Raw genomic sequence first — 15,454 nt, 5'->3', positions numbered from 1 at the left:
CTAGAATCACATTCATAATATTAATTCTAAATTAGTTAAATTAATGGAAAGATATAACAAAAGCCCTCGATAGAGTTGATGTGGAGAGGATGGCCACAGAGTCTAGGACCAGAGGACACAGCCTCAGAGTAGAGGGGCGACCTTTTAGAATGGAGATGAGGAGGAATTTCTTTAGCCAGAGGATGGTGAATCTGTGGAACTCATTGCCACAGGCGGCTGTGGAGGCCAAGTAATTTGGTATATTTAAGGCAGAGGTTGACAGATTCTTGATTAGTCAGGGCATGAAGGGATACAAGGAGAAGGCAGGAGATTGGGGCGAGAGGGAAAATGGATCGGACATGATGAAATGGCAGAGCAGACTTGATGTGCCAAATAGCCTAATTCTGCATCTGTATCTTATGGTCTGAAGCAATCTCTGAAAAATCCTCAACTCTTCTGAATGATGTGAATCAGGTTGGTGCTCTCTCCAGGGCAAACATCCCCTGCATCGAAAGCCTAGATACACTTGGCTAGTTACATTGAGTAGGTTTTCACCAGTTATAAGCTTGACACCAGGAATGGACAATAAAAATCAAAAAATCTGCCGAACTAGGAAAGAGAGAAAACAGGCCTTTTAATAGCAGAGAAAGTGGACAATGTTTGGAGAGAACAAAAGAGTGAGACCAAATGTGTGACTGGTAAGAAACTGTGCAATGCACCCATCAGGTCAGTCTATACGAAGGGAAAGAGAAAACCTGAGCCAAAATTACAGGTGGATGACTGGCAGAATTGGGCAATCCTTGGACAGACAAAGAATTCAATATTGAGCTGAGAATGCTACATTGTGCTCAGAAAGAAGACGAAATGTGTATCTCAAGCTTGAACACGAGGAAATCTGCAGATGCTGGAATTTCAAGCAACGCACATAAAAGTTGCTGGTGAATGCAGCAGGCCAGGCAGCATCTCTAGGAAGAGGTACAGTTGACATTTCGGGCCAAGACCCTTCGTCAGGACTAACTGAAAGAAGAGCTAGTAAGAGATTTGAAAGTGGGAGGGGGAGGGGGAGATCCAAAATGATAGGAGAAGACCGGAGGGGCACATCCCATTCCCATTCCGATATGTCTATCCACGGCCTCTTCTACTGTAAAGATGAAGCCACACTCAGTTTGGAGGAACAACACCTTGTATTCCGTCTGGGTAGCCTCCAACCTGATGGCATGAACATTGACTTCTCTAACTTCCGCTAATGCCCCACCTCCCCCTCATACCCCATCCGTTATTTATTTATATACGCACATTCTTTTTCTCTCTCTCCTTTTTCTCCCTCTGTCCCTCTCACTATACCCCTTGCCCATCCTCTGGGTTTCCCCCCTCCCCCTTTTCTTTCTCCCTAGGCCTCCTGTCCCATGATCCTCTCATATCCCTTTTGCCAATCAACTGTCCAGCACTTGGCTCCATCCCTCCCCTTTCTGTCTTCTCCTATCATTTCCAATCTCCCCCCCCCACTTACAAATCTCTTACTAGCTCTTCTTTCAGTTGGTCCTGACGAAGGGTCTCGGCCCAAAACATCGACTGTACCTCTTCCTAGAGATGCTGCCTGGCCTGCTGCGTTCACCAGCAACTTCGATGTGTGTTGCTTGATCTCAAGCTTGCGTTGGGCCTCATGGGTGGGAGTGAGATGGAGAACTGAAGTGGCACTCTGACTTTAACAACCAGGCCCAACACGTGCTTCAGCCACACCTCATCTTCTGATTGGGCACACTGCAATCTTGCAGACTCAATGTTGAATTCTCGAATTCTTTTCTTTGCTTGTTTCAGAACCCAGTATTTCTGTCAGGTTTGGTTCAGGATTTCTCTCCCCATTTACATAGCCTAGTCTACTGGGCACGTCCTACGACCTTGTTATTCGCAATTCATAGCACCAAGAAAGGGACATAGTTTGTCTCTAATCTGAATAATCTATTTGGTGTTGCCCTATCAGAGATCTTCCTTTTGTTCTTCCCTGCCTTCTTTGCTTTTAAAAACTAACTTGCTTTCTGTTTTTCCCAATTTTGACAAAGGGTTTCTGACCTCAAACATTAAATGTTTCTCTTTAGACAGATGCTGCCTGACCTATTGAGTGTTTCTGGCATTTTCTGTTTCTTCTTTTTTTCTGAAGCACCCACTCTGTTTTAAACTGTCAAGGGAAGTGACTTCCAGGCAGAAAGAGGGAAAGATTCAAGGTTGTGCTGAAAGTCTCCCAGGAGGACTGCGACAATCCCACCGACTCCTGGGAATCCCTGGCCTGTGACCCCTGGAGAGGCAGCTGCCAGGTTTGTGACAGCTTCAACACCATGCTGTTGTATCGCACAGGCGCCCTGCATAAATGGCTAAAGGAGCACAGTGCCTCCCTAGCTGCAGAGCCACTGACACTATCTGCCCCATCTGGGACAGGGTCTACAGTTACTTTCACATCCCCTCCATTCCTCCCCTACCCCCTCTCCTTCCATTCCTCCACTGATATTCCCATTTTTGTTCCAGCCCCCCCCCCCCCATTTACCCATCATTGTCCCTCTCCCGCTCCTGGTTCCATCAACACACATACAGGCACAGTTTACCACACAGAATACACCACCCCCAGTCTGGGGCTCCAGCTGTTAATCACCTCTTCCCCTAATGGGTCCCATTCTCACCTCATTTGCTCTTCAGAATCAGGTTTAATATCACTGGCATATGTCATGAAATTTGTTGTCTTTGTGGCAGCAGTATAATAATAGAGAAAAACTGAATTACAGTAAGTATACATGGATATTAAATAGTTAAGTAGTATAAAAATAAAACAAGTATTGAGGTAGTGTTCATGGGTTCAATGTTCATTAAGAAATCAGAAGTCAGAGGGGAAGAAACTGTTCCTGAATCACTGAGTGTGAGCCTTCAGGCTCCTGTACCTCCTCCCTGATGAGAACAAGACATGTCCTGGATGATGGGGGACCTTAATGATAGATGCTGACTTTCTGAGGCTTTGCTTTTTGGAGATGTCCTGGATACTATGGAGGCTCGTGCCTATGATGGAGCTGACTAAGTTTACAACTCTCTGCAGCTTGTATCGATCCTGTGCAGTGCCCCCTCTCCCAATACCAGATGGTGATGCAGACAGTTATGCTCCCTACGGTATATCTGTTGAAATTTGCAAGTGGCTTTGGTAACATACAAAATCTCCTCAAACTCCTGATAAAGTATAGGAGTTATCGTGTCTTCTTAGTAGCTGGAAGTTGAAATTATTGTCTCTTTCCACTTATTAGAGTCCAGCACTGGTTGCCCTTTGTGTTCCTGCTTATCATCCTCCAGCAGCTGGTTCCAGTATTCACACACCCCTCCCTCTAACTTGCTCGATCTATCTCTCCATTTTTTAAATCTTTGTCTGCCGCCATCTATCACTCACCTGCCACAGTCTCCAAACTGTACCCTTGGATTTCCCCCTCCACCATCTGACACAACCTTGTACCCCTCCTTGGTCAACTAATCACCTCGGACTCCTGTCTCACCACTCCCCCCTCCCTCCTTTACTGGCAATCTCTCCGCTCTCAGTCCAGTGCAGATTTTTGATGCTGGCGGAATTCAGCAGGTCGAGCAGCATCTTTGGGAGGGGAGGAATCTTCTCCGAAGTTGACACATTATGCAGAGATGTGGTGGATTTGCATATTGGAGACACGGGAAATGGCATACACTGGAACTGGAGCAATAAACAATCTACTCTATAGTCCAGATACAGGTTTTCAACCTAAAACATCAACATTCCTTTCCTGCCAGAGATACAGCTTGAATAGCTGAGTTCCTCAGATTCTCCTTAAATATTTCACCTTTCACCCTAAATGTGTGACCTCTACCTCGAGTCTCACCCAACCCAGGAAAAAGCCTGCATCCATTCACCTTGCACTTGCACTACTCTACTGTTCTGTTGATCCCAATTGAAGCTTGAGACAAAGCACCTTGTCTTCTTTCTGAGCACAATGCAGCCTCTTGGGCTCAATGTCGAATTCCTGAATTCTCTGTAGCAGAATGGTCCAATTCTGTCAGTTATCCATCTGTGATTTTTGGCTCAGTTTTTCTCTCTTCCTTAGTGCAGACTGGTTTGTTGCTCTACAACATTGGCTTCATCAGCTACCTGGCTACAGAAAGTGTGCAGAAAGTGATCCTCGATCTGCAGGACTGCCAAAGAGGAGGAAGAGAGTTCAGTGACTGAATGTATTCAGATAAAACTGATGTCTATTAAATGGGTTTGGAAAGAAGATGAAGTAAATTGTCTGTGAAGTATAAACTTGGATTTTATTTTTGATTCTTGTTTCAGGACTATCCCAAGAGAAGGTGGCAACTTTCACCAGAAACTTCAAGGCTGTGCCACAGTACGGCTTTGCCCAGAACGTGGCAACTAGTGGTGACCTTCTACAGTCTTACCTCCATCGGCAAGTTATTCAAGAAACCTCACAGGTATTCAAACATGTCATCCCTGCAGAAGGAAAGCCAGTTACCAACCAAAAAAATTCAGGTAAAAGACAGTACAAAGAATTGTTCTGAAGCAGTCGATAATTGTGCATTCGACACTGCTAGAAATAATGTGAAATATTTTAAACCAAGTGCTTCTTTACATTAGTGATTTACATTTATTTTCTATATTGCACTTGGTGACCCATAATGCACCATTTATACAATGGAGTTCTTTCTCAGATGTTGTATTTTGTGGACTCCTTATTTTCATTGGTTCATTGTGATTACTATGTGGGACGTAATTTCAGGTTGTTATTATAGCTATTTGTTTCATGGCATTAGAAATTTACTAGGTAAAATCAAAGCTGAGTTTATTGCCATATGCAAGTACATGTATGCACAGGACGTCATCGTCGTCATCGTCTGAACCTTTAGTGCCTAGATGGCATGTGGGGCCTCCAAAGGGTCATGTGCAGGTGCAACGAAAAACTTATTTGCAGCAGCAGTACAGGGGCATTGTATCATATAAGCAGCATTCACAAGAAAAAAAAACATAAGTTAACCTAAATTATACACAATTTTTACAAGAAATAACACAATTAGAACAAAACAAACCCAGTCCAAAATGGTCAGAAAGTTGCTAAGCTGTGGCAATGAAAGTTTTGCTCATTGATGCAAGAACTGAGTGGCTGAAGGGAAGTAGCTAGTTGCTCTCCGGGACCTCCGGCTTCTGTAGCTCTTGCCTGAAGGTAACTGAAAAGACGGCATGGCCAGGAGGATGAGTGTTTTTGATGCATGTTGTCTTCTTGAGGCAGTGCCTCCTGTAGGTACTACCAGTCGTGGGGAGGGATGTGTCTGTGAATTTTAATAGTTTCTGTAATTTTTTTAGAATTCTCCCCTCTATTGAAGTAAAATGCTGTAAATCGGTCTCTGGTTAGATAGCAATTGTGGTCACAGAAAGATAAGCATTTCTGGTTGATGTAATTTCACTGGAACTGGAAGAACTTTGAAATTATACATGCTTTCCCTTGTAGAGAGGGGAAGGGTGGAGACCAGAGAGACTGTTATACAAACAGTCATGAAGAATGTTCGAAAGCTTTTTCTCAATCACAAACAATAACTGTGGAGAAAGGAAAAGAACAAGCTGAGATCATGAGAAATAAAAAAAAAATGCAGTTACTGGAAATCTGAACTAAAAGTGATTTCTGGAAATACACAATAAGAAAGGTGACATTTATGGAGGAAGGAAACCCCGATTTAATGTTCGAGGTCTATGAGTTTTCAGCAGAACTGGAAAGGCTTTTTAACTGACAGAATACTGAATTTATTGACGAGATCAGAGGGCCATAACATTTCTCATGGTCAATGAAATAGTGTCCCTTGGGGTTACTGGAAATAGTATATGAGGCCAAAGACAGATAATGGTAATACATCTGGTCTAGGACAGATGGCACAGCCTCAGAATAGAGGGACAAGAAACCAAATACGGACTAAGTGCTTTGCAGGACACCTCAGTTCAATAAGTGGGAGCTGAACAAAATCATTGGGATTAAAGTAGTTGACTCAACTGAAGAAAAAAACCTGTCACAAACAAGAAAAAACTGCAGATGCTGGAAATCCGAGCAACACATACAAAATGCTGGAGGAACTCAGCAGGCCAGGCAGCACCAATGGGGGAAAAAGTACAGTTGACATTTCGGACCGAAACCCTTCTGCAGGACCTGCCAAAGGGTCTTGGCCCGAAACGTCAACTGTACTTTTTTCCACAGATGCTGCATGGCCTGCTGAGTTCCTCCAGCGTTTTGTGTGTGTTGCTAATACTTTATACTTTATTGACGCCAAACAATTGATACTAGAACGTACAATCATCACAGTGATATTTGATTCTGCGCTTCCCACTCCCTGGATTACAAATATTAAATATTAAAAATAGTAAAAATTAGTAAATATTAAAAATTTAAATTATAAATCATAAATAGAAAATAGAAAAGTGGAAAGTAAGGTAGTGCAAAAAAACCGAGAGGCAGGTCCGGGCCGCAGGAGTTTGTCAGTGCCACTGTGTCCGAGCACCACGCAGTGTTGATCAGTAGGCACACACCACCTCTCCTCGTCTTACCTGAAGACGCCGTGCGGTCCATCCGATGGATCGAAAATCCCTCCGGTCGGATGGCACAGTCGGGGGTGGCAGGGGAGAGCCAGGTCTCGGTGAAACAGAATACACAGCAGTTCTGCATCTCCCTGCAGTAGGTGAGTGTCCCTTTAAGATCATCCACCTTGTTCTCAATGGCTTGCACATTAGCTAGTAGGATGGTGGGTATAGGGACCCTGAAGCCCCTCAGCTTCAATCTGACCAGCAGCCCAGCTCTTTTCCCACACTTCCTCGGTAGGTAGTGCATCTTTCCAGGTCTCCATCAATGCAGTGTGTTGTTGTCAGCTCTTTGCGGTTGGTGGACGCATTCCCGTGGGGATTGATCGGCGGGTCGCGTCGTTGGACGCTCCGGGTCGGGCCGAGTAACGAGGGAGGCTCCGCTGCCACTTCCAGCTGCCGAGCGCCTGGGCTGTCGATTGGGTTGGGCGCCGAAGCCGACACTTGATCCCGGATGGCCGGGCTCCTGGCTGAAACAAGTCCTTAAGCCGAGTCACGGTTGCGGAGGTCTCCACTCCAGCCGAACCTCGGGCTTGTTTTCCGAGGTCGGCAGTGGAGGCCTCACTTCCGGCAGCTGTGGATGGCCACCAACGGGGCTTTACGATGGTCGCTCCGGGGAAGCGTCTGGGGCACCTTGAGGTCTCCGCCGTCACTTCTATGTGGTCATCTGCTCCGGAGAGGTGCTGGTCGGAATGGGCCGTGTCTCCAAGCGCTCCGGCACGGTAGCAGACCACGGGTCTCCGGGAACGTGGTGGGCCTCACTGGTCGGGTCCAGGTGCGGTCCGGAGTTTAAGAAGCAGTTCTGGTGCGGTGGTCTCCAGCTGGGTCAGTAGCTTCGCCAGGGTGTTGTTGATCTTGATCTTGCTAGATTGGAGGTTTAGAAGGGTTTCTCGGGTATAGGATAGTGGAGAGGGCAGTTTGCTCGGGAGAGCTCGCGCGAAGTCACCAGTTACTGGCGCCATCTTTAACGGAAAGATATAAATCTGATTGGTTAGTATGTGGATTAAATAATAATCTGATATATATTGTACATTTTGCCTTTCTAATTTCCCTCTCTATTCTACCCCCAACCACACCACACCTTTGTTATTTTCTCATACAGAGTGGATAGATATATCATTTCCTTGTCACCATTGACAATCCTTTCCACAAAGCACTGATTATTAATCAAATATTTGTCAAATATTTTCAGGACGGTGCTGGATCTTTTCTTGCCTCAATGTGATGCGTCTTCCATTGATGAAGAAATTTAACATTGAAGAACTTGAGCTCAGTCAAGCTTATATATTCTATTGGGATAAGGTACAATGAAAACATTTTCTGTCCCTATAAAGTGAATCATTTTAAGAAGTTTTGCCCATATAATTTAGCCAAATATCAGTAGATGTGCTATGTTATGTTTTCATAATGCACATCACATATTGTGGAAATATGAAGCTGATGGATCAGGAAACAATATTTGTATTACGCAGACAGCATTGTTAGAGTGTGATTGGAGAGAACCTGCTTAAATCTGTGCTTTGATGGCAACTGCTACCTCTTCTGTAACAAAACTTTCTGAAACATGAAGAGATTTATGAAGGTAACTATCCCATACTAACAGAACTGCCTGATTCTGAACAACATGTGCAAAATGCTAGATGAACTGTGATGGTATTGGGTTTGCTGACCGCAAAGTTTTAAACTCAAATGAAGATCTATAGCCCCATCCGATTATAGATCGCTACAGGCATCTTCACTAAAGGGAGGATATATTCTATCCACCTACTCTTCCAAAGCTACATCACTTCTCTGTTTATCCTCCACTGTGACTTTTGCTGCCAATACCCACTATCTGAGCAGTGGATTCCCCTCCCTACCAAGAAGGAGGCACTTCCAGCTAACAAAATAGTTTAAAAGTAGTTCATTTATTTTTATTGATACATGTTTAAATTTAGATAAAATTCTTAAAACACATTTAAAACTCACATAGCATTTCTATCTTATAAAAGCATTCCAAATTGCAAACGATTTCTAAAACACATTGGATTTATTAATGAGCTAAAAAGGCATACCAATGAGTTGCAGACGAACAAATTGTCACAGAAATCAAAGGCAGAGGACTGCATTCTAGTTCACCCCATCTTTGTGTCATTCTTCTTGATGTTCTTGGATCATTCCTAATAAGCATGGCTGCTCTCTTATATTTATAGTTTTCTTCCTGTTGGGTGATTTCACACACATATGATTTTTTTTCCCGATACCTTTTCACACACAGGTATTCTAAAAGCTTCTGAGGACAGAGCTCCCAGAAAGCCATGATAATTGCTTTGAAGCTGACTCAGAGTACACAAACCTTCCAGCTTATTAATAAATCTATTTGATGTGTTAAGTCATAATATCAATCTGGTCTGCATGCTTCCTTGAGCTAAATAACTTAGTGTTTTCTGGTTTGATACAAACCCAATTAACATAACCGCATTGTCTTACACTGCACCTCTTGAGCAATCAGCCTTATGCTATAGGCCATCATCCTGTGTTCCATAATCAGTGCTGTTAATTTGCAAAGCTGCCCATTTAATTTCAGACTGATTACTGCTTGCAAGTTACGTTAAATGAAGACTGACTCCCGATTATGACAAGAAGCTGAACAAAGAATATTGGTTGAAAGTTTAACTTACTCAAAAACAGCTCTCTGATGTCAAGAAATATCATCTGTTTTGTTGGATGCTGAGCTTGACAAAAAGGTCCCCTGTCCTTGGACAATGAATATCCATGACAAAACCCAACAGGTTAGGTAGTGTCTGTGGAAGGGAATAAACAGTTGACGTTTCAGGCTGACACAAAGTCCTCTTGACCTGAAATGTCAATGCTGCCGGACCTGCTCAGTTCCTCCAGCATCTTGTGTGTGTTGCTTGGGTTTCCAGAATCTGCAGAAATCACATTTATTTGTATCTGAAAGCCATCTTTGTATTTGCTGGAATACATTGGGGGTTGTAATTCAGTTTATGAGAATATGGAAAAAATAAATTGTAGTAATATAAGTATCCTTTGGAGGCAAGGATCATAAGAAAGCTCTGGCCTGTCAATATTTAGGTTTTCAAGTATTTGTTTAGTGTTAAATCTTAGATAAGAAAAGTAAGATTGAAAGTTATAGTGTAAATGACAGTGATGTTAAACTAAAACTCGTAGTGTCACAGATCTATGAAACATGGAACCAGCCCCTTTGGCATTGTTAATATGCCCAGACCACATTGACCTTTGACCACCCACTATCTTGTAATAATCCCATCATTTAATTTTCCCCATATTCTTGTAAACTCTTCCCAGATGTCACCACTCACCCACACACCAATTAAAAATGACAAAATAAACCTACCAACTTGCACCTCTTCGAGATGTGGGAGGAAAACAGCACCCAGAGGAAACTCGTGCAGTCTCAGGGAGAAAATACAAACGCCACATGGATAGGACCCAAGGTCAGGATTGAACCTGGCTCTCCGTCACTGTGAGGCAGTGGCTCTACGAGCTGCCCTGCAACATATGATAAATATTGACTTTATGATGTATGCATTATATAAATTCCTGTACATTATTTGAAATTCTCTAAACCCATTATAACAACATAGAGCATTTTGATTTGATTTTCTGGGATTCATTGAATTTAGTTTTTTTTTATTATATGTGTATGTATATAATGTCTTTTTTCATACTTTTTGGAGCATGGTTTGCATAGTTACAAATATCCAGTGTTCTTGGAAAAATTATGAATAAATGTTCATATACTTACCGTCAATTTTAAATGCTGTCATCCAGCCACCAAAATAAGTGTGGTGATTGTGAAGCCCTACGCTAATAAATGTATTTACAGTGCAAAAATAAAGAAAAATATAGTGATGCTTTAAGACACTGTGCCCAAACTGATGCCCTTAATTTATGATACTGATATCTTTGAATATAAATGCATATTTCCTTTTTCCTCAGCTTGAGCGCTGTTACTATTACTTGAATGCATTCATTGAGATTGCTCAGAGAACTGGCAAGGAAAAAGAGCCCTTTGATGGTAGACTGTCACAGTTCCTGCTAGGGAATCCTTCAAACGACGGAGGCCAGTGGAATATGCTTGTCAACCTCATTGGTAGGACCTTTTTTTAAAAATATATATTTATGTATACAGTTGTGACATGTTAATATGCCATGTGGTGTTGGGGTCAGAGAATAATGAACAATTCTTACTTTTGAGTGAATCAGAATGGAATTTCGTGAATGTGCAAGTTTTCTCTGAAGTATCGGAAGTCGAGTGGAGACCTGATAAAAGTTTGTAAAATTTATGAGAGGAGCATGGATATTGTGGAAGTCCAAGATCCTTTTCCCAGGGTAGTTGGGTGGGGGTGTAAGGGGTGTGCAGAGCTAGTTCTTTTTTGTTATTTAGCAATAAAGCACAGTAACAAGCTCTTAGACCATAAGACATCGGAGTAGAATTAGGCCATTCATCCCATTGAGTCTGCTCCACCATTCCATCATGGTTGATCTTCAATCCCACTCAACCCCATACACCTGCCTTCTCACCGTATCCTTTGATGCCCTGACTGATCAGGAAACAATTAACTTCCGCCTTAAATATACACACGGACTTGGCCTCTTCTGGCCTAACAAGCTGGAATGAGCAACATTTTGTGGGCTCCCCCCAGCACACCCTCGGGTTTGCTGGTTGTTAGTGCAAACGATGCAGTTCACCGTATGATTCAATGTACTTGTGATAAATAAACGTGAATCTTGAGCCCATGCTACCCATGTGGCCATGTGACCTACTCACCTGTACACGTTTGGAATGTGGGAGGAAACCACAGCACCCGGAGGAAACCCACGGTGTCACGGGGAAAATATACACACTCTTTACGGACAGTCGCAGAAGTGAAACCGGGTTGTTGCTGTGGTAATAGTGTTAAGCTAACACGATGCTACCGTGCCACCATACAGAGCGTGTTTGGTGCTTGAACAGGAAGTAGATATGTTAGTGGTGCTAAAGAGGCATTTAGATAGGCATATGAATATCTAGGAAATGGAGGGATATAGATAGTGTGCAGGTGGAAGAGATTGGTTTAATTTGGCGTTGTGCTTGGCACAGACATTATAGACTGGAGGGCCTATTCCTGTTGTTACGTACCCCGTAACTGGGTTGCCAAACCAGCAGAAATGGATCACTCAGTTCGAGTCTGGATTACTAGAACTAAGAAAGTTTTATTAAAGAAACAAGCAACACAGTACTCTAATCAAAAGGATAATAAATGCAACAGTTCAGCAATGATAAACACACATGTACACAGAATTAAAATAACAGGATCAATCAAGCTCTATCGTTGTCTAGGGGTAAATGACCAGTTTCAAAGTGACGCAAAGTTCAGTTCAATTTAGTTCAGTTCAGTTCGCAGTAATCGCTGCCGTGGGAGATGGACAGTGTGGGGGAAGGAGAGAGAGAGCAAAACGAATGAATATTCAAACGGCTTCCACACAGACCTTCGCAGTCAGCTTTCGGGCGAGCCCTTTGTGATGTCATCTGAGGTCACCGACCGTGACCCCTCCGTTTCCAGATACGATCGTTTCTCTGCGGTGAACCTGGCACCCAGGCAAGGGTGGACACACACCAGGTTCCCGCCGATCGTGCCTTTCCACCCTGAGCGTCTATGGCTTGATCCCGCAACCAGCCGTCCAAAACTTCCCACCGACTTGTGGGAGGCGCACCGCTTCCAGGGTCTTGTTACCTCGGGGTGTCGTGTGTGTCGCCTTAGCGAACCTGTCCCTTTTTATCCCCCTGCTGGGGTATCGCCTGTCCATCACTTCAAACAGTTCAGGGTTCAAAGGGGAAGCCGATCTTGACAGCTTTCCTTCCATTACTCTCTCCCGCCCCTTCATTAACATCTCCAAATGCTGCTCCATTGTTTTCCTTATTTCTCTTTCTCCTGAAGACAGGTGGCAGACCAACTGCTGATCCCACTGGTGCCAGCCCAGGCCAGCTAACATCTTAATTTATGTGTATTCTCGTCACACTGTTCTGTACTGTTTTAAGTTGATGATGTTATTTCAAGGGAAACACAGCATCAGGGGTCTGAATAAACAGGAAGAATCTCCTTAGCTGATTGGGTGGAAGGTTTGTGAATGCAAGGACCAGGGAGGTATTATTTTATAAATGACCTTGTTGGTGTATTTAAGTGTGAAAAAGGGTCAAAAGGGAGTTAATGTGAGAGAGGATTAGCCGCAAGACTATAGCAAAAATATGGAGAAGGGGAGTAGGACTGGTCTGCTGAAAGCTAGCATGGACCTGATGGACAAAATAGCCTCCTCCAGCTTTCTAATGCATAAGTAAACAAATCATTTCATAAAAGGATAGTTAAAGTGTGTGATTAGGTAAAGGGAAATAGAACAAAATGTTTAACCTCAAACGAGAGAAAATCTGCAGATGCTGGAAATCCAAGCAACACACACAAAATACTGGAGGAACTCAGCAGGCCGGGCAGCATCTATGGAAAAGAGTACAGCTGACACTTCGGGCCAAGACCCTTCAGCAGGACTGGAGGAAAGCAAAATGAGGAGTCAGAGCTAGAAGGTGGGGGGAGGGGAGGAAGAAACACAAGGTGATGGATGAAACCGGGAGGGGAGAAGGGTGAAGTAAAGAGCTGGGGAGTTGATAGTGAAAAAAGATACAGGGCTGGAGAAGGGGGAATCTAATAGGAAAAGAGAGAAGGCTATGGAAAATGTCTAACCTGCAAGACTGAGTCTCTGCTTTTATAATGGTTAAGTGTCAAAGATTGTTGGTAATTAATAGTTCTCCAATTTTTATAAAGGAATGTAGACTGAAAAGGAGTTTTAAGATTCTGTGGTGCATTCACTATCTACGGCAGGGGTTTCCAACCTTTTTTGTGCCATGGACCAATACCATAAAGCAAAGGATACATGGATCCCAGGTTGGGAGCCCCTGGTCTGAGGCATGAGTGCACCAAATTCAATCCATTTCCTTTTGACTTGGATCTGTGCCACTTTTGAATTTGTATATGAAATAGTTGGGAGTGATAGTCTTTCACATTATTTTAACAGCAAGCTATTGCCCATTATTATCTGTTCCACTAACTTGCCACATGTAACCAGAGTTAAAAATTATACTTGGATTTCTAAAACATACAAAGAAGGCAGATGTTTGTTAAATAACTGATAATAAATATTGCTGTGATGACTGTAGAGTGGAAACTGAGTGTGAAAGTATAAATTCGTATTTCCAGTTTATTGGATTGTAGGAAGACGAGTGGTTGGTGCTGAAACTGTACTTCCAGCAGTTAAAGCCATCTTTGATTGATATGAGATGTAGCAAAGCACGACCAGCTGCCTAATACTCCTTCCTTCTGAATGTAGTGGTGGTACATTTTTTCTCCAATTCTTTCAAAGTTTGCATCTGAATAATGGCCAGTTGAATTGGATTTCTTTTATAGAATTGTTTTCTAACCAAGTCAAAGTGGAGTTGGGCGCAATGAAAATCCTGGCAGTGATGTAGCAGATAAGCAGCATTCACAAGGATAAAATATAACTTGAAGTATGTCAGTAACTTTCTCCCTTCTCCTCACAACAAAGCTATTGAGAAGAGGTTGGGGAGAGGAGGGGATGGCAGGCAGAGGAACAGTGGAAACAATACTTATGCTTTTTCTTATTCAAAAAAACTAAAATTAAATTCTTACTTTTGTGTGCCAATGGATTTAGAATTGAAAAGACAAACGTTACCGAATAGAGGAGGTTTTGGCAATGTAGTATTCAGAAGAGGACTCTTGTGACACTCCTGATACCTGTTATGACACAATCTAGAAAGTGTACAGCTGAATTCCCTCTGTTCTGATTCTGGAAGTTATACCAGAGCTGGGTTTAAATCAATTTGTCTCAATTCTTACTAAGTGGAGCTGAAAGCTCCTTGAGGGTTGTACCATTAGAAAGAGATGTTTAATATACAGTAAGATAGAATAATTTGCTGTTTTAGGAAAACTCATTTTTCTGAAATGGATGAGGGATGAAATTCCTTTAAATCTTCCCTGTGCTTTATGAGTCTTTGAATATTTTCTGCCCATTTACTCTTTGCCAGATCCCAGTGTAAATCCATCAATCCTATCCCACATTGCCTCACTTTCTATCACCAGCTACCAAAATCAGAGATAATTTACTGTAGTCAGTTAACTCAATAATTGGCATATGCTTAGGATGTGGGTGGAAAGCAGATCACCTTGTGTCAAACCACTGTGGTCACAAGGAAGATATTCACATTCCATACAATACAGCACCTGAGGTTAGAATTAGGGTGTCTAGAGCTATAGATTTAAAGATGATTTTTCTTTAAAATGAATTTTAGAATATTAAAAGTATGTTGTCTGCCTTACAGAAAAATATGGAGTTATGCCTAAGAAATGCTACCCTGAATCTCACAGTTCAGAAGCCAGCAGAGCCATGAATGATGTTCTGAATCACAAGGTAAGAATCAGTTAAGATGACTGTGAAAGTGCTGTCATTTCAGTTCCTGCATGTTTGCCTCAAATTGTATTTTGAATTTTAAGGTATTTTTGTTATACCTGCTAAGACTGTAGTCAACAGGTATTAAGGTGGAAACCTCCACTGGTTGCACTCACAAGAAGGTAATTGAAGTTTTTGGGTGTTAACTATCCTAGCCATAATACATTGCTGAGTCCTATACTCAAACAAGTTCAGTTGTGTTATCAATTAATCTTCGTCCATCATGTGATTAGAAATGGGGATGGTTGCTGATTATTGAAGAGTTCAGTTCCTTATCAAATGACCAGTCAATGCCTAAGTACAGTTGGACCTGGGAAACACCTGTATATGGGCTGATAAGTGACG

General features: G+C 42.6%; 1 protein-coding gene across 2 annotated transcripts in view; it reads left to right on the top strand.

Moving 5' to 3' along the window:
* blmh (bleomycin hydrolase) overlaps positions 1-15,454 on the top strand; it is an 88,157-nt gene that overhangs the window by 3,220 nt on the left and 69,483 nt on the right. Inside the window, exons 2-6 of one of the 2 annotated variants that reach the window (XM_063031108.1) lie at positions 2,138-2,291; positions 4,307-4,504; positions 7,782-7,891; positions 10,553-10,706; positions 14,982-15,070. In XM_063031108.1, coding sequence (XP_062887178.1) covers positions 7,814-7,891; positions 10,553-10,706; positions 14,982-15,070 — 321 coding nt within the window. In that variant the 5' untranslated portion in view covers positions 2,138-2,291; positions 4,307-4,504; positions 7,782-7,813. The remainder of the gene's footprint in view (positions 1-2,137; positions 2,292-4,306; positions 4,505-7,781; positions 7,892-10,552; positions 10,707-14,981; positions 15,071-15,454) is intronic. The other variant, XM_063031107.1, reaches the window with a different exon arrangement.

This window comes from Mobula hypostoma, chromosome 23 (genome assembly GCF_963921235.1).
Source record: "Mobula hypostoma chromosome 23, sMobHyp1.1, whole genome shotgun sequence".
Lineage (NCBI taxonomy): Eukaryota > Metazoa > Chordata > Chondrichthyes > Myliobatiformes > Myliobatidae > Mobula > Mobula hypostoma.
Note: the sequence above shows the minus strand (reverse complement) of the source record. Positions and strands in the feature narration are given on the sequence as shown.